Consider the following 22,675-nt stretch of genomic DNA (forward strand, 5'->3'; position numbering starts at 1 on the left):
GCCAGCCCCCCCATCGCGCACTTGGGCCCCCTTTCCCCCTCATCAGGAAACCCCACTTCATCAGGGCCAGCTTGCCCAGTGCTCAGGGGGCTCAGGACTCCACGTCAGCGTCTACATGTGAGTGTACGGCACTCTGGCGACAGTGTTTTGTTGCACCGTTCCATTCCCAGGCGCTTACATGTGCTACCATGAAAAGCAAAAGCAAGTGAGGCAAGACATGCGCCCAAAAACAAATATGGTGCCATGTGCGAAAAGGGAAAATTTGCCCAAGATTTCTTACGCTGACATCACGTCGGTTGATGCCGTTCATTCCTACTTCGCCAAAGCACATTTTTACGCTATGAGGAACCTCCTTTTTTAAAAGGGTTTCCTTGATGGCCTCTAAAAGTTCATGCGGGTATCTTTGCTGGTCAGACAGGTTCATCCCCAGCCATTCCTTCCTACCCAACTTCTAGACACTCTTTTTCCCCGAACATCACCCTGCAATTGAGCGACGCCCCGGGGGTTTCGACACACCCTTGACAAAAATTTATCGCCATGAGGTATGGTGTACTCCCCCCTTTTTCCCCGGCGTCTTTGCACTTTGCGCCTCTCCACGCCCCAGACCGGACACGGCAGCCAATCCACAGCCCTGTCTGATCAGGTCCTCATTCGCATAGCACCAACAACCGCCTCTTGCGATGGTGCAGGTTTCCCGAAAAGGGGTGTGCGGATGCGAACCGGGGGAGCTAAAAACACGGGTTTCAAACATATGGGGGCTCCTTCCCGGCGAAAGGGGCCCCGGGTTAGTGGGCCACATGTTTGAGTCAGACAACTTCAAGTACAGCAGGGAAAACCCCTTTTCCAGGCAGGCCAGGTCAGGGCACAAGGATGATGGGGATGCCCCCTGTTGTCAAGCTCTACGCGGAAAGCGTCGCTGGCGCCGATGCTGTCGCGGAGGCTGAAGCCGACGGAGGGGGCCGCAGGCCTGGGCCGGGGGGGTACGGCTGGCCAACTGCAAGACGAGGGGAAAAGTTTTGGGGTGGCGGCTTGGTTTCTCAGGGACCAGTGCACCCCCCCCCGTTCGAGCGGGGCTACGGGGGAGGTGGACGGGTGGCACGATTTCTTAACCGCGTGCGTGGGCACTACCCCCGGCAGCGGGCGTGACACGTTTTTGGGTGGCTACAACAAAGTTATGAAAGGGGGGAATGGGGGAAAAACGTTTAAAATTCTATACCAATACTAGTTTCTGCCTAAAATTCTTGTCCAACGTAGTACATACTAACCTTTTTTGTGACAATATTACTAGCATCCTCATCTCTCGAGGTTGGTTCAGTCTGGCGATAGTTTTGGACAACAAGCTGCGCTGACGACTTGACGTAAGTTGTAGGTCTCACTGTTCTCTGAACCACTTGATATATTTATGTTTCCCAGCGTTTAGATTTCGTGAACAACCATGCATGGTTGCGGCGACCACACAGCGGCTAGAAAGGCCGTCAAACTGGAAATAGGACGGTCACAAACTGCCCCCCCAACTCTCACATCCCCGATTTCGTTTTTCTTTTTTTCCGGATCTTCTTTTGAAGAATCCCATGGTTGAAGCCAACCGGGTCCCTGATAGCCAATTTAGACGGGGAAAACTTTCGGTTATCGCCAGTCGACGGTTTATTGCATGTGAACTTTCACTTGTCTGTATCACAAACTGACGTACTCCACAAGTAGTGCACGCACACGAGAAAGCCTACTCGTCGTGAAGAGAAGAACTTCAGCAAAAAGCAACATAAAAAAAAGGTATGCCCCCAAAAAAAGATCTACAAATGCCCGTTCGAGCGCAGAATCCGGGGGCGCGAATGTCAGATAAGTGTGGTAAAAGCCTTTTTCAGCACGTTTTGTCATTTTTCTTACGCCCGTAAACGAAACCCGGCTAGCTCGGTCGGGGCGACCCTCGGGTGACGCTATCCCCAACCCCGCCCATGTAGCAGCAACACCCACCCGTAGCCACAATTGGGTCAGAAAAATCGCTGCATCGCACACGGCTCCGTTACAGCGCACGTTCGTTACCCAAGGTACTGGCCTGGCGGGTTGTGGTGCTGTGCAAACCCTGCACGGTCATAGATGGTTCCAACGGCGAGTCTCGACAACCTGCTTTCATGTAACTTCAAGGACTAGATGGGTCAGCCGACCAAGGTCAATAGAATCAACGAAGACAGCTTGTAGTACGACTACATGGCTGACGAGTGTTCCGCAGGGTAGCTGTGTGCGCGAGTCACAAACCGGACGGTCAGCACGATGCGAGATACGTATGTCTTGAATCGGGGCGCGTCTGAACATCACTATCAGTATCATGGTACTGCAACGAAAAAACCCATTTTTCTTCTGGGTAGTGTGAACGAGAGCGGCAGGGTCGAAGCCGCCAACCGTTGGCCGCCCCCCAGTCTAATGCCCTTCCCAACCCCCCTGGTGTGTGTAGAAGCGAAGAGACACGGTATGTTAGTATATAGGCTGCGCAGTCTTGAATGTCACCACAAAACCATCTTACCCACTCTCAAATTCTGCAGGCTCACGGTAGAACAAGGGAGAAGTTTTGTGTGTCGCGGTCTCGACTCCACTACCAGTATCCGATAGCAACGACATGGCACACGGTGAGAACGGACGGGGGGTTTCGCTTGTGCCGGTGCCAGGTTGATGCCAAAAACACAGTGAAGGGCGGCCTGCTAATATCCAGGCACAAATCTCGAGAAAAACCGGCCAGTCCCCCCAAAAGGACGAAGGGAAGGTCGGCCGTCCGCCGGAATTGGGCAGGGTGATCGTGCCCTCACCAATTTTTATCTGCTCTGTTTTCGACAGGTCCCCGATGTTCCCCCATCAGTATGGAACTCGCTGACAGTGAATGCAGAATCAACGTTGGGGGAAAGCCAGAACCAAGGCATGGCAGAAGAGCTGGTCTCAACCAAGGCTACCGCCTGGAATTGGGTGACCTCCATCTTTCATTGTGTATATGTTTGTCGGGGGCCGAGCAATACTCTGTTGAAGAAACCCGGGCCCCCGGGTTTTAAACCCGCCGCTCTTGGTGTGTGGCTTTGGGCTTGTCTCCTTCAGTGCCTTTGTGCAGAGCTTCGAGGGACTGCTGGTTTGGGGCCTTTCTCGGTGTTTTGAGGGGGGGTTGCCGTAAGTCTAGGTTTTGCCTGGTGCTACCGCGTCTGACTTGTCACATCTAGAGGGCCTTTCCTTCTTCATATCCTGCTTCTAAAACGCGAGGGGTTTTTTTTCCGCATCGGCATCTACCTTTTGCGTCCATGGCGGGGTGGGGGCCCGCTCCCCTTGGGGCGAAACTTTTGGGGTTCAACGTTTCCATCCATCGCTCATTGCAGCACCTGTCTCGCATTCCTCCGTGGGGCGCCTCTTCGATGGTCATCCCTACCTGGGGAACATATTCTTCTTCGGGGGCCCGTTCACGGTACTATCGGTTTTTTTTGGCTTTTCCCGATGCCCGAAACCCCAAAATGCTACTTCCGAGCTTTTGGGGGCGTATGATGGGCCCCCTGAGCGGCTTCTGGAGGACCATGGGGCGAAAAAAGGGCGAAAATATTGGGGGGCCCAATTTTGGGGCGCCTTCAAAGATATCAACAATTACTTTCTGCGCTCGGATTCTTTTCATCAAATCACATGCAAAGGGTACGCTCTTTTTGGTGGCACCATCCCAAAAAGGAAGGGGCATAAAACGCTGACAGTACCCCCTAGCCTACTATTTTTAAAAAACCTGGGATGGACCGCCACGGGGGCCCCTCACCCCGGTACCTCCCCCACGCTTGCGCCTGTCTCATCGCCATCGCCGTCGCGACCGTCTCCGATAAGACGAAGCGGCGGGGGATCTACCTTGCCATCTTCACCCTTCCCGCCATCGCTGGCTTTTGTATTATGCTATGGTCAACCGACTCCAACGCACGTTATGGGGGTATCTTCTTGATCACAGTCGGATCCTTCCCCGGAGGCCCCGGATTCCTTGCATGGGCAGCAAACAACGCCGGTGGACCAGCGTTTCGCGCCGTATATATGGCGTGGGTAGTGACGCTGGGCACGGCTGGTGGTATTGTTGCAACCTGGTCAGTCAACCCAATGCAATGGCTCCCTTTGGTATCAAGCTGATGCATCGTAGGATATACACCGTCCATGACGCACCGAGGTACCCCAAGGGTCATAAGGTTAATCTATGCGGTCAAATCGGCGTGTGCCTCTTGGCATGCTTTGGCATCGCCTACTGCAAGTGGGAGAACAAGCAGCGCGACCTGGGCAAGCGCGATCACCGTTTGATCAACCCTACCCCAGCCAAGATCAAGAAACTCGGTAACAGACACCCTGAGTTCCGCTTCATGTACTAGGTACGCATGGTTGCGTGTCCGATACGATCACTTCTGTATGGTTGTCAGATTAGATGAGATAATGCATAGAATTAATAGATGTTGATTATTTCGTGTCCCTTCCCTGGAAGGTGGTGCTATCACGATGTATATGCTCTCGTACAAATAAGGCCGAAGTAGGATCGAGGCGGGTTGGCCAACATGGCTGCAATCGACACCGATGCTAAATTGCCTGCTGGATGGCCTTCCATCTGACAGCAACACATGCTATCTGACAATGGTGTTTCCATTTTGCTGCCTGTCGTTGGTGCATCATTGTGGTTCAGAAGTTGACTTGCCTGATTTTTGCTGTGCGCGGAACGCTCGACACAACTAATTCCTTTCTTGGGCCCCTTTTGGGTTTCCGCAACGCCTGGGGAAAATCCCCACGGGCATTTGATGAACACCGTACTTTGCAGCCGCTTTACCTTAGGCAGACCTCTTCTCTTACCACCTCACCTTGCGATTGAAGAAAACAATTAGCAAAACCTTGTCAACTGTTGCTGCAAGCCATCTCTCACTTAGCCTAGGAAGGACTCACAACACGGCATGGTTTCAGTCGCCGGCAAGGCAGAGAGCTGCCGTGTCACGAAAGATGATCCTGCCTTGTTCCACTGTCGATGAAGATTAAACACACCACTGGCACATGCCATGTATCCGCTCTCAGACGCTAACGTCCGTCCCTGGGTAATGGGACACCCTGCGTGGCGGGACGCCACTGACACTCCCCAACACAACAAACGCAACGACAGGGCAGAAGAACAGATATTCTCGGAATAGTAGCCTTGAGCTATATAGTCTATTCTCTTCTGGTGTCTTTTAGGAATAGATCTTGCTTACTGCGCAATACGACAATGTAGCATAAACGTCACGCGACCGCCTCGCTGACGTCGAGACTTGTGGCTGTGTGGCTATGTGGCCGAGTGGCTGAGTGGCCGTGCGACGCTTTTGCCAAGCGCTTCAGGACACTGGAAAACCGGCTCGGATTGGGAGCAGGGCTAGGTTTGAAGTCCCCCAGCGTTTAGCTCGCGACAACAAACACACCCAGCATCGGAACCGCAACTAGCTTCCGACACAGCTATTGTGCAACTTTAAGACGCGTGCAACGCACGACTATAGCTAACGCGAAAGTTGCCACGCCACAGAGATAAACCATCGCGCCGCCCTCTAGCTCCGCAGACCCGCCGCAGCTCCCTCGTCCGACCCACCACGTTCTCGTGCTGTCGAGCATGTCGCGACCGATACTTATACCAAGCCGTAGCCGAATACTGCTTTGGCTCGTAGAAGGGCACAACGAGTTAAGAAGCGTCTGAGAAGAATGTGTACAGGACTCACACAGCGGGCATTTAAAAAAGGAGACAGACCCGGGGGATGCTACAAAATACCAAGATCCGGGGTCTGGGGTTTTGGGGCGGGCGGGTGCTACTGGAAGATCGCCGTTGCTTGACGCACACACAAAGGTGGAAAGGGTCTACATATCTTAGAGATACAGCTGTTGTATGGTTATACAACGAACAGCTTCTCGTATGAGCACTGCGGTTATTAGGGCAGAGGAAAGGTGCTTTAGTATAATCTCTAAGGGTGATGAGGAGTTTGGGTCGTTGATGCTCATAAGCGCTGGTAGGGGTAGAGCAGAGCTCTGGTAGTACCCACGCATGGTAAGGTACTGCGCTATCTAAGGCTGCATGCCGTCCTGTCATCGATCATGGGCCTTCCATCTCTTCGCAATGCCATCCAGTGCGGACGTTCACGGCAAGGGTATGGCAGGTGCGGGCTGGCCACTCACCCTGCTACCGAGAGCAACATCAAGAGCCAAATCACCTTCAATGTTGTTCGATTCTGCTTCTAAACGCGCTTGCTCAACCACGTGATGCTCAACCCTAGTGGCTCAGTCATCCTGCCGTTGCTTGCCCCCACCATCGTCATGAACTCTCTGCTTTCGGGTTTTCCTCACGACACGTGTCTACTATTGGGTTTGGAAATTTTTGGCCCCCCTTTTACCCCCTTTCTTATAGTGCCTGGGGGGGCGGTCGGTTTTTATCACTATCTTGAATTTAGTAACGCAGACAAAACATTACTTCAGCAATGCCCTGCCGTCCCACCAAATGGTTGCTCAAAAGTAAACCCGGGAAAACCTAGAATCTGGGGGAGAGATATCAACGCCATTGCACAAGCCAGCCGCCGAATTTACTGTCTCCCAGTGGGTACCTCTACCGCTAAAAGGCCCAAAAACCGGAAACTCCGGGGCTGTTGTGGGCTGCCCGACATGGCCAAGAAAGGGGACGGGGCGAAAGTCCCCTTTAGGGGAAAAAACCAAAACAGGCCACAAAAGATGGCGGCCAAGCACCGCTTTTTTGGCGTGAAAAGGGCCTTTAAACAGGTAGTAAGGCTGCTGGTTACAAAACCGAGGTCCCCCAAGGGGGGATATGGCAACCCCACCCAGGCGGCTTCAGCCAGAGGCGACGAGGCAGTGGTGAGGCTGGCCTTTGGGAAAGGGGGCCGACGTCAACGCGCAAGGGGGGGGCACTATGGCAACGCACTCCAGGGGGTTCAGCTCGAGGCTCCCAGGCGGGGTGAAGATGCTGTCAAAAAAGGGCCCAAAAGTCAACGCGCAGGGTGGATACTACGGAACCCCCACCCAAGGGGGCCAGGGGGGGCGAAGAGGGGGGGTGGGGGCGCCGTCGACAAGGCGCGAGATTCGCCGCCCGGGTGGGGTGGGTGGGCCCGGAGGGCCTTGGGGGGCTTGGGTTTTGGGGGCTATGAGGCAAATGGTGAAGATGCTTTTCTCCCACAAAGGGGGGACCCCAACCGCGGGGGGGGTACTGCCGCACCTCTGAGGGAATGAAGGGTCAGGCGGTGGTAGGGCTGCTGCAAGGGGGCCCAAAACCGCGGGGGGGAAACCTTGGAACCCCCCAGGCGGGTTCAGCTCAGGCTACAGTCCCGTGGGTTTAAAAATGCTAGTGGCTGGGGGCTAAGTCATCATAAAAGGGAAAAAGCATGGCTGGCTAAATTAATTTTTGGAAGAAGATAGTTTAATTTTTAAAACCTATTTATTGGCGGGAACAGTAAAAATGATGGAAAACAACCTAATGGCATTCGTATGCCGCTGTAATGAAAGCAAAGTGCGACAAATTTGCCACCATAAGCTAAGTAGATAGTCGACCCGCACCTGCCACACCCTTGCCATGAACGTCTGCACTGGATGGCATTGCGAGGAGATGGAAGGCCCATGATCGATGACAGGACGGCATGCAGCCTTAGATAGCGTAGTACCCTACCATGCGTAGGTACTATCAAACCTCTACTGGCAACGTTATCACTCTAGCTACGGGCTCCAGTCTTGAGGCTAGTAAGACAGGCTTCACAGATCAACCCACCTTGGTGAGGCAAATGGCGTACACATCTACACACTGGGAGCATTTCGATTGCACAGGATCACAACGCCCATTGCTCCAGCCACTTTCTCACCTCACGTGCATCCACTGCCCGCCCCTCCCTCAACGTCGAGCTGACAGCTTCTGCCTTCTTGGTCGCCAGTCTCGGTAACCCTGTTGCCGTCTCAGGACACAGACCCCTATAGAAGTCGAGCAACTTCAGCCCCGGCACGCGTTCGACATTCTCCTTGGTCAACTGAATCCCTCCCAGCTCCTGAACCCAATCATCGTACGCGACGATCTCGATTTCTACGCCGGCTTGCTTGAAGAAAGACTCGATGACCGGATAGATCTGGCTCCAACTCGTTCGGTGGGGATTAGCCAGATGGTAAACGCGCGTAGGCTCTGAAGCTGGTGCCGTAGCGATATCAACCATAGTCGCGGCCGCTACATCCATCGGTACCCAGTCCACCTGTTCCATGGTTCCCAGCGTTCTTGGCAGCTTTTTCATGACCCTGCTCGCGTGAACCAACGATGGCAGCCATTCGTGTCGGTTCCACGCTGCTCCGCTAGCCTGCGCACTGGGTCCTGCAAGCTGGCTCGCGCGCACGATCGCAGTCTGTATACCGAGGCGATGCGATGCGATTGCGAGGATCTCAGCTGCGACATGCTTGGATTCGCCGTAGCCTTGCGGCAACGGGATCGAGCGGTCGAAAAGCGTAGTGGTAGATTCGGGTACAGCAGAGCCGTCCTGTACGACACTGCCCCAATTGCCTACGCTGGCAATCGACGAGACGAAGGTGATGGACGATTTATGAACAGACTCAGAGGCAAAGTCTACGACGTGCCGGGTTCCAGCGATGTGCGTTGCCTCGTAAGATGAGAGCGAGAGGTTGAAGTTGACAGACCATGCTGAATGGATGAATATCGTGACGCTGGAGAGAAGACGTTCATATACTGCCTTCTCGAGACCAAAACCGGCAAGACTGAAGTCGGCCTGCAGGAATCCGACGTTGTGAAGGCCTGCTTTCGTACCATAGTACTTCACGAAAGCGTGTCTTTGTCGGGTCTCTGCGTCATCCGAACGGTCCAGGCAATACACCTGCTCGATTTCAGGGCGCTGGACAAGGGTTTTCAGCACTTGGCTGCCAAGGCTACCCGTGGAGCCTGTGAGGATCACTGTGTGTTTCGATGGGCGCTCTCGTTCGGCCCCCACCCGCTTCTGTTGGACCATGTCTATCGTATACTTCCTCACCATAGCGCCCAGCTGTTCCTCCCGAGTGATGGAGGGCGCCACTGTTACGCTCGACCGGCTCGCGCTTGGTGACAAGGCCATCGTAAGCTCGTGGACGGTGGGGTTCTGGTAGATGGTTGCGGCCGTGATGTCTGTGCGCTGGAGTTTCGTTCTCAGTGCTTCGGCCAAGGCCAACACGCCTAAAGAATCGACCTCTAGGCTGCAGATGTCGACGTCGTCTAGCGTTCCTTCATGGAACGAAGCCAGGACATCGATAAACACAGCACGGATTGTACTCCTGAGGTCCACATCGGCGCCAGACTCTAGACTGGACTCCCTAGCAAACTTCTCGTCGTTGCACAGTGCCGCGATCTCGTCGTGAAACATGGCGACCGTTTGGAGCCGGATGATCGAGCCCTTGGGCGTGCGCTCGAACGACTTTTCTCTCTCCGTGACAGCAATCTTGTTCTGGTAGATGCGTGCATGGGCAGGTGCCTCCCTATTGGCTTGTTCTACTGTCGGCCATATATGTTCCACCAACGTAGCCGAGTCTATCATGCCAGCCCCGTCTCGCTCCGGCTCGATGAGCAGTCCAGTCTGGAATTTGCCTTGGCCGACGACAAGTGCACCCTTTACGCAAGCATGGGATTCGATGCACTTCTCCATCGAAACAGGATTGACCTTTTCGCCATTGCTGAGCACGATGGTGTCATCTCGTCTGCCGCTGTACTTCCATAAAAAAGGCTTAGTGGGATGCTGTCGGAAAAGATCTTTGGTTAGCCATTTCTCTTCTCCGGGAAGGGTGTGGAAGACAGCTTGACAGCTGGTATCCCTCCGTTCGAGAACGAGCTCGTACAGCTCATTCTCTGCCGGTTTCATGACAGCACCAGCAGCATCGCTCCAGTGAAAATAGCCCCATTCATCTGGCGCTGTTGTGTCGAGACTGGGTATGAGTAAGGCTTCGGTACTGCCAATGATGGTTTGAAGCTTTGTTACTCGACAAAGCTTCTCACCGCTCGCATCAGCCAGAGGCGCACCGCCGAAGAAGACCGTATCTAGTCTGCTGAGTGCATGGAAACCTGCTTCCGTGCCAGACATATCTTCAAGGATCGACGGAGGAAAGACACCCGTAGCTGGTTTGATGGCTGCAATCCCACCGATAACTAAACTGGCGTTCCACAGCTTTCCCGACGGGAGGGTGGCGATCGAACTCCTACACATCAGCGATCGGAGTCCGACCACGATGCCCATTGCGTGGAAGAAGGGCACGGCAGCTAGCATCGGCCTTCTGTCTGCAAGAAATAGCTTCATGGTGCTCTGACGGCCTTGCTCTCGACCCAGGTTTGCTTGCTCGTATACCGAGTTCAGGCCACCTACGGTCAGACGAACGGCCTTGGGAAGGCCTGCCGTGTTCGTTAACGACTTGTGGGATGCAATTCGTTGAGGGATACCACTCACCAGTCGAACCAGAAGTATGGAGAATCAGGCTGTTGGCTGCCCCGTCGCGGCGGTGTCGTCCATCATAGTGGGGCTGTCGATGGCTCGGGTCGAGCAGATCTAGCAAGGGTGGCACTTCAACAATCTGCGTATTGGGAGCAACCTTTTGAATGTCTTCAAAACACCGGTGTCTGTCCGGCGTGCTCATGAAAAGTGTACACTCTGTCTCCTTGAGAATCGATTCCTGGCCTTCGGGAGAGTTTCGCGGCGATACGAACAGCGGCACATACCCCACCTTCAGTGCTGCGGCTAGTACGACAAGATACTGCAGGTCATTCGGACCATTATGGCGTCAGCGAGGCATAGAACGCGAAGAAGCACACACTCACCCTATGTAGCCGATGGTCTGGCCTATGGGGTCAGAAACTCCCAGCGTTTCTTCTAAAGACCAGGCTAGAGAATCCACGGCCTGTGCCAGTTGCGCATACGTGATATCACGCCAGCCTTGGTCTACGCTGCTGCTTGACCGTGGTACCCATGCCCAGACCGCGTTGGGTTCTTCTTCTGCTGCCCGATCGATATGGTCTGGCACAGCCAGCGGTGGTGGGGCTGTTGGAACCATTGTGGAATGCTTGGTATTGTAGTGATCCGCTTTGGCCGAGTGTGACATTCGTTCGAACAGGTTGTGAGACAGTGTTTCCGATAGGACACTTCACAGCTATTCAATCTTCCTGTATCCCAAGCTACAAAATGTTTGACTGACTTAACCAAAGCCATAGCTTTGGTCAGTGTCAACTTTCGCTTGTAAGCAGCTTGTAAGCAGCTTACCTGACCGAGTCAGTGATCCGGTGAAGCGACGAAAAATCGCTGTAGACAAAGCATAAGCGCAAAGATAAAGCATCGCTGACACCATCACCAAGAATTTATCTTCAAACAGCTATGTGCTGGAGAGGTATTGCAATGTTTCTGTCAATTTCCTGATCCAGCGGAAAGCATCTCACCCTTTATATACGCAAATAGAGTTACTGCCTGCTTGGCTTAGCCTAAGCTATGATTCAGCCACTATGTATGCCTTAACTCACCGCAGGGGTAGTTATTGGAAGAGGAGGCGGTACAACCAGGTTTAGATGATGGGACCAAATGCACTGCCGGCCCCAAACTAGGCAGACTGAGCAAACAAGTCAAACAATCTCTTGGATACAAGAAGATACACCAATGTTAGTTGGGGTAAGATACAGTAGCATTGATGCGCACGGGTGGAAGAACTTCCTTGTCCCAGTCGGCGAAACTACTGGAAACGACAATCAAACAGGCTGATCTGAACTGTTGCGAGCTAATCATGTTATGATCGGCGTGCTGCGATGGGGCTTCAAATTACAAAAGTTGAGCGAAGCTCGTAAGGCTATATACATAAGGAGGCTGGGTCGACGTCGAACAATTTGACGAAATGGTCGACAAGGTAGGTAGTTTTCCCTGGTATACACTTGTGCCAGGTGCAAAGTGGAAACAGGGTGTTGCCAAAGGAACTAAAATTTGCTACTTCTACGCTGGCCACGTTTTAGAAAGATCTAGGGGTGAGTCAATGTGGTCTCTATTCACAGCGCAGGATGGGTAGAGTCGCGATCGCAACTCGGATCACAGCCATGCGCAAGCCAGTTTCGTCGCACACTCAGCCCCTAATCCTGCTGCGTGCAAAGGACGCATAACTGTGCGAATAGCGAACAAATACTGTTCCTATGATGGATTTATCCTTTTCGACATTCTGCTATCTCTTTCTGCGCTGTGTCAGCTTTCGACATGCCAGGGCGCGGAGAGTCGACTAACCGGTGACAACTTTCGCGGAGCGATGATATGGAACGAGTTCTGAATCATCTGCGATGCTTGTCAGCTCTTATTCGGATCATTGTGGTTCTCCTCGCGTTGCTCGCGCTATACTCAGGCTTGCTAATCAATCAATTCAATTCAATTTCGGTCCTAGTTGAATTGAGTTGCTTATGTAATCGCGAAAAGACAAGTTGAGTTGAGTTGAATTGAAGCAACTCTGTGTTGATTGACAACATATTGCCAAGATATACGGACAGGGGTATGCAATACAAGCGAACCAATCACATTTCAGTGACTGGTCTTGGCGAAATGTGATTGACTTAACGAGGTACTCACAGAAAAGCTATCAGGAACTATACCCAATCTCTGCCAGTTTGCCAGACAGATAGACACACCAATGACATCCGTCTTAAGCCTTCCCCGATTGGCCACTGTTAGAAGACCGCTAAGGCTAAAGATGCGCGCTGGTTCATCACTCATCGGTGGAATAGATAGTATGTCTAGCGCCATCTTCGCAAGCCGAGGCCAAACGCGCCGTTTCTCTAACCAGTATGCTATGGGGGTGTTGCAAGCCTGGTCCTCAGGTGTAACACCTTGTGATATGTATGATTCGTAGTCGTCAGGCTGATCCGTGGCTGGGGAATATGGGCCCATGACAGAATTGATGAAATCGTCCAGATCCGATTTTAAGATCATATCGCGTTGCTGGGGCTCGCAGAGTTCGAGTTCATCCGGTAGTGGCTGGTTCCTATAGTCAACAGTCCAAAGCTCTCTGACTGCTTTCTTAGCGTCCTGAATCCAGTCCTTATGATCAGCCCATTGCTTCTCAAAGTACTTCCACTTCCACTTCGGGTTCAAGACTACTGCAGCGACGTAGATAGGTGACTTCTCAGTAAGCAGATAGTATTTATCAAGCTTAGCCCAGGCTTGGGTAATGCCGCGTCGGAAATGAGGATCCGGATGGGACTAATACTCTTCCTTGAAGCTTTCGAACCTATGGAGTAGCCACTCCATCGTAGGTAGTACATGCCAGATACCGGTATCTGAACTGCGGCTGGGTCTACCTTGCAGCTTTAAGGTGGCCTTTTCGAGAGGCTTCAGAATATCCAAGTAGATCGCAATAACAGCCCAGTCGTCGGCAGTTAGATAGTCTTCGGCTATCGATGGCTTCTGCGCAGAGCGGTGCGAGTTCCATTTGTAGACTTCTGGTGCTATTATTTCGTCAATCACGTTTCGAAGCTCGACTGCGCGCTGCATCTCGGCAAGGTTTGAATTCCACCGGGTGTCGTTTGCAAGAATCAGGTTGTATACAGGCTTCGTGGCTGCATCAGGATCGCCCGTAGTAATATAACTGGCCCGCTGGCGGTTTTGAAACTCTCTTTGTCTCTCTGCAGAGGACCGGATCCAAACAACTACATTGTGAAGCTTCCCGATAGGCCCTAGCGCCCGCCACTGCTTCTGCTGTTCGATGATTTCACCCATGGACTCCTGATTCTCCTCCTCAAAGCCATCAGGATTCTCGCCGAAGAGAAGCGCCCGAGCTACCAAGTTGATAACATGGCCCATACAACGGATGCGTCGCCAGCCATGTTGATAGCCAAAAGCTTCTTCCAGATCTTTTACGCACGTATCATTTTCAGAAGCATTGTCCGCAACGAAATATCCGAGCTGTTGAGGTGGGATCTTAAATCGGTCAAGAATAGATTGGATAGTAGCAGAGATTTTTACGCCTGCGTGGCCGATCTGCTCTGGAAGCGAGAGAAGGACGGTTTTGTACTCGAACTCTCGACCAAGGAAATGTGCGACAACACCTACTAAGGGGTTAGCTTGGAAGAAGCAGTTAATGTGCTACTTACCGGCTAGGCATCGCATCTGCCTGCTTGTCCAGATATCAAACGACAGATGTATCCGCGTGGTAGCATTCTGAAGCAGATCAACAATGACGGGTAGATGCCGCTCGTACTCGTCAATGATCATGCTCCGCATCGTCGTGTGGTGAGGAATATGAGGCCGGCTCTGGGGACGGAGATATTCGCATAGCTTGCGGAAATGCTCGCTCTCAAGCTTATGAAAGGGAATAGCATCAGACACTACCCAAGAAAGAAGAAGCCTCTTGAAGCGTTCAGGGTCGAATCTACTGTTCATCCAATTCATTACCTGCTGGTCTTTTGGGTCGTCCACATTTAGCTGTAATTGCTCGAGCACTGTACGGCTGCGTTTCCTAGAGAGAGGCCCATTTTTTGATATCCAGTGGACGTTGAGAAGATGTTTCTTGATATTGTCGACTCCGGCAATGATGTACTTAGTCGTGCGATAGGGCTTTTTCGAATGGCACTCGCGACAGAGCCAGTAGCGGTCCGAGCTCAGCCCTTGTTGAACATAGTAACCGTATTTCCAAAACCAAGCGCGCAACTTGTCGCTGGTTGGTGGACGTATATAGCCCGGTAGTCGCGCCCAGACAATATCTTGGTAGTGGTCATCATTTGCAAGAGAATCGGTGGACGCAGACGGCTCGAACCGGGCTTCTGTAGAGGTGGGTGGCTCGGACTGCACGGTACGGAAGTGGGTGTCGATAGAGGAGGCGTCGACGATATCTAAATCCATGACAATGTATGAGATGCTTGATAGATGTGCTAGCAGATGCGCCGGTTGACGCGTCGCGTCGTGTCGCGTCCAAACGAAAGCCAAGACGTCCTCGGTTAGCGACGCAGCCAATAGCATGCGGCGCACTAGTCATCTCAACTTATTGTCAATCAACTGGGGGTAAAGTTGAGTTGAATTGCGATTGCTTATGTCAGCAGCAGTAGGCCAGTTGAATTGACATTGAAACAACATGTTGAAACAATGTTGCCAAGAGATTGATTGATTAGCAAGCCTGCTACCCAGTCAAGATAGACAACGTCAAGAGAACAGCAGTGTTGGATGAGAAGGACGAGATTCGAGCGGGAGCAGCAGAAGCGTTTGGAGAAGAGAATGGAACGACAGTCGCCAAGATTGCGTGGCTTAGCAAGAGAGACGTCCCCAAGGCGTACGGATCTATGGTGGTGTACGTGACCAAGAAAAGTGACGCAAGGAGGCTCATCGCAGAAGGCTTCTTCCACGCGGGCGGAGAGTCCGGCACAACAAGCACATTTGAGCAGCGACCACGGCCAGGACAATGCTACAACTGCCAGGAGCTCGGCCACAAAGCGTATCAGTGCCGAAAGGCGCAGAGATGCGGGAGATGTGCCAAAGACGGCCACCACCACAAGAGCTGCAGCGAAATAGTGATGAAGTGCGTATTGTGCGGAGGACCGCACGAGTCGTTCAGCAGAAACTGTCGGATGCTATACCCACCTCAACATGAATAGAGTATTTCGCATGATCCAGCTTAATGTTAGAAAGCAAGGCGAAGTACATGACAGCCTGATGAACGACGAAGAGTTGCAAGACGTGTCGGTGGTAGCTATCCAGGAGCCGCATGCACGGAGGACCCAGGGTCGGCTGCTGACGACGCCCATGCTCCATCACAAGTGGACCAAGATGGTGCCATCGACCTGGCGAGAAGGAAGGTGGCCGATACGGAGCATGCTGTGGGTGAATAGAGAAGTAGAAGCGGAACAGGTACGGGTAGAGTCGCCGGACCTGACAGCAGCGATTATCCGACTACACGAGCGTCGGGTGTTGGTGGTGTCGGTGTACATACCAGGAGGAGATCAGCAAGCACTGCGAGACGCATGCAACAAGCTAGATACGGTGATTGAGGATGCAAGAAGAAGGGCTGGCACGGTAGTGGACGTGGTGCTGGCCGGAGATTTCAATCAGCACGACCAGCTGTGGGGAGGAGAGGATGTGACGCTGGTTAGACAGGGCGAGGCAGACCTGATCATCGATCTGATGACAGAACACGCGCTCAGCAGCCTGCTCCCGCGCGGCACCAAGACGTGGCAGTGCGGAGACTACGAGACGACAATCGACCTGGTGTTAGCGTCAAAAGAGCTGGCAGACACGGTGCTAAGATGCGCTGCCCACGACACCGAACACGGCTCCGACCACCGAATGATCGAGACGGTCTTCGACAGCTCCGTGCCAGTGCCGCAGCAGCGAGAGCGGCTTCTGCTAAAGAACGCACCGTGGAAAGCAATCAACGACAGGATCGCCAGAACGCTCAGCGTGACTCCGCCAGCGGGCACGACGCAGCAGAGGACCGACAGACTGATGGCGGCGGTGCTGGAGGCGGTACACGCACTGACACCCAGGGCCAGGCCGTCACCATATGCAAAGAGGTGATGGACGCAGGATCTGACACAGCTACGCCGCATCTACACGCACTGGAGGAACCGAGCGAGAGCCGCGAGACGGACAGGAGTGGCTAGGCCGGACCTAGAGGAGACTGCAAAGGGAGCGTCGAAGCAGTACCATGATGCCATTCGACAGCAAAAGAGAAAGCACTGGGATGACTTCCTGGCAGACAACGACAACATCTGGAACGCGGCCAAGTACCTGAAGGCGGGCAGCGAGGCGTTCGGGACAGTCCTAGCACTTCGCAGAACGGACGGGACAACTACGAGCGACTATGAGGAACAAGCTGAGGAGCTGCTCAGCACCTTCTTCCCTCCGCTTCCCAGCAGCATCGACGACGAGGGAGCCAGGCCGCAGAGAGCACCCGTGGAAATGCCGGCCATCACGCTCGAGGAGGTGGAAAGGCAGCTACACGCCGCCAAATCATGGAAAGCACCCGGAGACGACGGACTGCCTGTCATAGTGTGGAAGCAGGTCTGGCCGGTAGTGAAAGACCATGTGCTTGCGCTATTCCGACAGTCGCTGGAGGAGGGAGCGCTGCCCAGTCAATGGAGACACGCCAGGATAATACCGCTCAAGAAGCCAGGCAAGGAAGACTACACTATCGCAAAAGCATGGAGGCCGATCTCACTGCTGGCCACTCTAGGCAAAGTGCTAGAGTCGGTGGTGGTAGAGAGGATTTCGCACATGGTAGAGAAACACGGGCTTCTGCCCACCAACCACTTCGGAGCGCGCAAGCAGCGATCAGCCGAGCAAGCACTAGTGCTGCTCCAAGAACAGATTTATACCGCGTGGCGGGGTCGGCGGACTGTCAGCCTGATCAGCTTCGATGTCAAGGGAGCGTACAACGGGGTGTGCAAGGAAAGACTGCTGCAGAGGATGAAGGCACGAGGCATACCACAGAAGCTGCTGAGGTGGGTAGAGGCATTCTGCTCAGAGCGCACAGCGTCAATCCAGGTCAACGGACAGGCTTCTAAGGTCCAAGAACTGCCACAAGCAGGTCTGCCGCAAGGGTCTCCGTTATCGCCAATTCTGTTTCTCTTCTTCAACGCCGATCTGGTGCAACGACGTATTGACACGTACGGAGGCGCGATCGCGTTCGTTGATGACTTCACTGCGTGGGTCACAGGCCCGACGGCGCAAAGCAATAGAGAAGGTATCAACGCCATCATCCGAGACGCACTAGACTGGGAACGGAGAAGCGGAGCGACGTTTGAAGCAGAAAAAACGGCCGTTATCCACTTTACTCGCAAGGCGTATAAGAGTGCCACGGAGCCCTTCGTTATTAAGGGGCAGAGTGTATCGCCCAAAGACCACGTCAAGATACTCGGCGTGCTCATGGACGCCAGGCTCAAGTACCACAAGCACATCGCAAGAGCAGCCGCGAAGGGACTGGAAGCAGCACTGGAACTCAGGAGGCTGAGAGGGCTCTCACCCACAGTGGCGCGACAGCTGTTCACAGCGACAGTCGCGCCGACAGTAGACTACGCGTCGAACGTGTGGATGCATGCCTGCAAAGACAAGCTGGTAAGACCCATCAATAGGGTGCAAAGAATAGGTGCACAAGCGATCGTAGGGACGTTCCTCACGGTGGCGACATGGGTGGCAGAGGCAGAGGCGCACATCCCAAGTGCACAAGAGCGGTTCTGGAAGCGGGCAGTCAAGCTGTGGACGGACATCCACGCGCTACCGGAGACCAACCCATTGCGAAGAAACACATCACGGATGCGAAAGTTTAGAAGACAGTACCGCTCGCCGCTATTCCAGGTGGCAGAAGCGCTCAAGGACATAGACATGGAGCAGATGGAGACAATCTGGCCGTGCATCCTGGCACCATGGGAGAAGAGAGTGTAGACCGTAGTCGAGAACGCGGCACAGGGCCTCGAGGCGAACTGGGCGGTACGCATCGCTGTAAGCAGCTCGTCGCGGAACGGGGTAGTCGGAATGGGAGGCGCGATCAGCATACAGAACAACGAAAAACAATCTTTCTCCGTCACATTGGGCAAGAGTGAGGAACAGAATCCTTATGCGGCAGAGCTGGCAGCAATGGCCGAGGCGCTGAGCAGGCTGCCGAAACTGAGGTTTCACAACATTGCACTGATAACAAGGAACAAAGCTGCTGTGCTCACACTTAGAAGACCGCAGCAGCAGTCTGGGCAAAGCTATATTAGCCAGTTCTATAAGACTGTACAGACGCTAAGAAGAGACGGCAACATAGTGACAGTACTATGGCTACCCGCAAGCGAAGAGTGCGAGCTCGCAAGCCTCGCTAAGCAAGAGGCGAAGATGGCAACCAGACTAAATGCTAGGCCACGGACACAGCTCCCTAGGATGCGATCAACTACGCATAATATTGCACGTAAGCAAGGCATAGTCAAGAAGGTGCCAGCAGACGTAGGAGCATACTCTAAACGAATCGACACGGCACTGCCAGGAAAGCACACTCGACAACTCTATGATGGGCTTTCGCGGAAAGAGAGCAGCGTACTTGCCCAGCTCAGAACAGGCATGGCGCAGCTAAACACGTATCGACACCGAATCAAAGCGTCGACGACAGACCAATGCGAATGCGGACAGGCGGCAGAGACGGTGGAGCACTTTCTATTTCGTTGCAGAAAGTGGACCACACAGCGAACAGAAATGCTGCAGTGTACGCAGTCAAGTAGAGGAAACTTGCCGTTCTACCTGGGTGGCAAAGCAGCGACAGACGACGCCAAATGGGCGCCAGATATGGACGCAGTGCGAGCGACGATACGATTTGCAATAGCAACACGAAGACTCGAGGCAAATTGATATCTAACTAGTCACTAGGTAAACCTTAGATGCTAACATAAACTTGTCTACAGCCTCGTGCAATAGACAGCAGACAACGCTTCAGCCGCGGAAGATAGGACGCTGAACACTTGGAGAATCTCTTGGAGAAGCCGACTCTAAGCCAGCCTGCCGCCAGCAATACTAACCCACGAGCGTCTGATGAGGTGCATTAAATAGAGAAGAAGCGTTCTAGATATAGAGAAAGGGTTCTGACTTGGATGATAAGCTACACGAAGAAGCGAGCCAAAGAAGATATACGGGCTAAGGAGGCCGAGACGTAGCATAAGAAGTGTAAAGTTAGACTAACGTTAGTAGCCCTTTCGGCTCGGCCGCCGGGCGTAAATAAATTGTGTGTGTGTGTTGCTTGAACTCTTGACAGACAGTGTAGTCAATGCGGTCAGATACCTTGTCGTATTTCTTCTTCTCAGAGTCGAAGATGCTTTGCAAGCTTTGGAACTTCTGGATAGTGTCCTTACTTGCTGAGTCTGATGGTTTCGTCGATGTGAAGACGAGGTTCTCAATGCCCAGTGGATCGCAGTACTTCCACACTTCGTTCCGCTTAGCGAGATCTCCGATGGAGTTGTACCAATCAATCCAGTCGCTGCGGGCGTTGAGCATTGGTAGATTACCGTGTCCGTGCACACAATGCACGCCGTCAGTCAATGCACGCGCATCACCAAAACGGACTACACAAAATTGAGGCTGTAGAGCCACACACATAAGTAGTTATTATAAGGCAACTTAGCAGAGTACTCTATAGACCTATGCGACAAACTTTCTCACCAATACTTTCTTGGCCGGAGGATTTTGCGGCCGCGAGTGTTGGTTTGGTGTGGCGGTGTTGGAGTACGCGCCGTGCGCGAGGCACCACCCACATCATCTCTAGCACTACGTTTCTGCTTCTTCCTTGGTGCTGCTTGTTGTGAAGCCTTGCGCTTGCGTGTAGGCGGCTTTTGGATAGTTTTCTGATGGTCGCGAGCTTGCCTTTGGCGCTCTCTCTCTGCCTTGCGTTCAGCAACTTCCTTGGCCTTCTTAGCCTTCAGCCAGTCGCGCTCTTCCTTCTCCCTCGCGCGCGCATCACGCTTCTCCTGCGCAATCTTTTCGTTGTATAGCTTGTTAGCCTTAGCAAGCTCCTTCATGTTGGCCTTTTCCTTCTCATCTGCCTCTCTCTCCTCCCTTGCAAGCTTCATGCGGGTTTTGGCTTCTCTAAATGACCGAGGAGTCCACATCATTGAAGGGCCCCAGTACTCATAGTGTTGCAGCAGGTCAAGAGGCTTGCCCTTTATCTCTCTCCTTTTCTTGACAGTAAGAGCGTCAAGCAAACCCTCATTTTCGCTCTGCAGGAGGGTGTTCTGGATAGCTATGTGGTGGAGCGATTGCCGAACGATAGATGCGTCCTTTTCTGAGGCACCACCTAACGCGCGTTTTATAACTGTATTTAGTTTCTGCTATGCCTTACCGCCATATGTAGGAGCTTCCTCTGACGCGTTGCTAGAGGTGTCTGAGTCGTCGTTGGTGAAGCGATCGAGTATAACGTCGGGGTTGAAGGGGTGTACACCCGTTGCCTTGAACGAGCTGAAGATGTTCTTCGCAGTAAAGCTGCTCACCCAAGCGTCCCAGAACAGGCCAAAGAAGTTAGCCTTAGTCACAGGCACTAAGCCTTGATGCTTGTGAAGGCGTGTTGCGAGCTTCTTTGAGTATGCTGTGCTGAGAGGCTTGAACATTACCACATCGAGTGGCTGCAGCGTGTGGGTGCTGTGAGGTGGATAGATACCTAATAGCATCTTATGCCCGTGGCAATACTCCAGAAACTCTTCTGTTAGGTGGCTCCTATAGCCATCCACAAGCAACAGGCGGTACTTTCTTCGAGCTTTCGGTGCTGTGAAGCGCTCAAACACCTGCTGAAGCCAGGCAAGACCAAGACCATCGTTCGACCAGCCACTACCTGATACTGTAAAGAAGGCCATATGTTCTCCTGCCTTCACGTCCTCCACCTAGGTTAATTGTATGTTGTTAGAGTCAGCCGCATAGATAAGAGCCAGCGGCAACGCTGTACTATTAGCGTAAACACACGCTAACAAGCTTATCCACTCGCGATTGCCATCCTATAGCATCTGCTTAAACTGCTTCTTCTTGAACAGCCTCTTGCTAAAGATCCTCTTCTGTCTACTAACAGCTCTAATTATAAAGCCTTTCTCGTCTATATTGTATGTATTCTTAGGCTCCACTTCGTAGAAATGGATTTTGCTGCCCAGCTGTTCGAAGTACACCTTGTACTTATCACCCGAATCAGCAACGTGGCGTTTACGGTCCATAGAAGTGCTCCACTAGGATGTAAGCTTATCTTAGTGTTAGTGGAGGAAGCGGGTAACCCAGCTTTCGGAGACAGGGTGTCCAGCGATATCTAACGCGTAAATCTGTACCATCTCTCTTGTAGGAGGAAGCTTTCGCTCTGTTAAGTTCTCTATATACTTCACAAGCTCTGCCTCCTGTTCTAGTTGAAGGTTGCGACGTGCTAAACCTGCCTCCGCACGCGACCTACTAATACCTCGGTGCTTGCGCGACAACGTTAAGCGAGCAACACTATGCTTTTTAGCTATTTCTGCGTAACAAATATCTTCGTTAGAATTAAGAGCATCTAGCTCTGCAAGAGCTTCTTCTATAGTCATCGTAGCGTTGAGTTGTGGGGGGTGTAAAGTTGGGATGAAATCGCGATCGCGTGCATTGACTGACGGCGTGCATTGTGTGCACGGACACGGTATGTTCCCTCGTCGACATCATGGAAATATATTTGATTGCTTCTTGATACTTGTCTTCCTTTTCCTCAAGGTGGTTGTCGTTGTTCAACCCTTAAGTGTGGTGACGATCGCGGGGATGCGGGGTTGCGGATGCGACCCCTCACTTTCTGTTGGGATCGTGCTGACGGTCGCAACCAGCAGCGTGTTTGCAATGAGCAGTTAATAGAGATAGTAATGTCTGCATAGACTGATAATGCTGCAGAGGGAAGGTTGACCGGGCTCATAACTGTCGCACGGTTGGGTGCGGTGTTGCAAGTACGAGAAATTATGAAGTGTGTATGTCTTGTATTGTTCTAGCATCATAGCTCAGCTTAAATGAAGGTCATCGCACGGCGTTATTAGTAATAAGGTTCATGTTCCCGACAGCGCATGGCCTGCGACAACAACTTTGGAATTAGGATGAAGAAGCTCCACAACTGACGCGAGATGTCTTAGGATTTAGCCTAGAGAGCATTGATTAAGCGCGGAACAATAATTAAGCACGCGAACATAAAGCTTGATACGAATACGACCTGGGCTGTTATTCGCGCTGGCACA

At 52.7% G+C, this 22,675-nt stretch overlaps 3 protein-coding genes across 3 annotated transcripts; 1 reads left to right on the forward strand and 2 right to left on the reverse strand.

Moving 5' to 3' along the window:
- Window positions 1-7,811: 7,811 nt before the first annotated feature.
- ALTATR162_LOCUS9796 (uncharacterized protein) lies at window positions 7,812-11,043 on the reverse strand (the record flags this gene model as incomplete). The annotated part of the gene is made up of 4 exons (XM_043317432.1): window positions 7,812-10,387; window positions 10,443-10,746; window positions 10,811-10,832; window positions 10,910-11,043. The coding sequence occupies 4 exons, from the start codon at window positions 11,041-11,043 to the stop codon at window positions 7,812-7,814; spliced, it is 3,036 nt and encodes a 1,011-aa protein (XP_043173367.1).
- Window positions 11,044-15,587: 4,544 nt separating this feature from the next.
- Window positions 15,588-18,380, forward strand: ALTATR162_LOCUS9797 (uncharacterized protein; the record flags this gene model as incomplete). Its single annotated transcript, XM_043317433.1, has 2 exons — window positions 15,588-16,510; window positions 16,601-18,380. The coding sequence occupies 2 exons, from the start codon at window positions 15,588-15,590 to the stop codon at window positions 18,378-18,380; spliced, it is 2,703 nt and encodes a 900-aa protein (XP_043173368.1).
- Window positions 18,381-19,637: 1,257 nt separating this feature from the next.
- ALTATR162_LOCUS9798 (uncharacterized protein) lies at window positions 19,638-19,958 on the reverse strand (the record flags this gene model as incomplete). Its single annotated transcript, XM_043317434.1, has 1 exon — window positions 19,638-19,958. The coding sequence occupies one exon, from the start codon at window positions 19,956-19,958 to the stop codon at window positions 19,638-19,640; it is 321 nt and encodes a 106-aa protein (XP_043173369.1).
- Between the last annotated feature and the right edge of the window lie 2,717 nt (window positions 19,959-22,675).

The sequence above is a fragment of the Alternaria atra genome, assembly GCF_907166805.1.
Source record: "Alternaria atra isolate CS162 genome assembly, contig: 32, whole genome shotgun sequence".
In the NCBI taxonomy this organism is placed as follows: domain Eukaryota; kingdom Fungi; phylum Ascomycota; class Dothideomycetes; order Pleosporales; family Pleosporaceae; genus Alternaria; species Alternaria atra.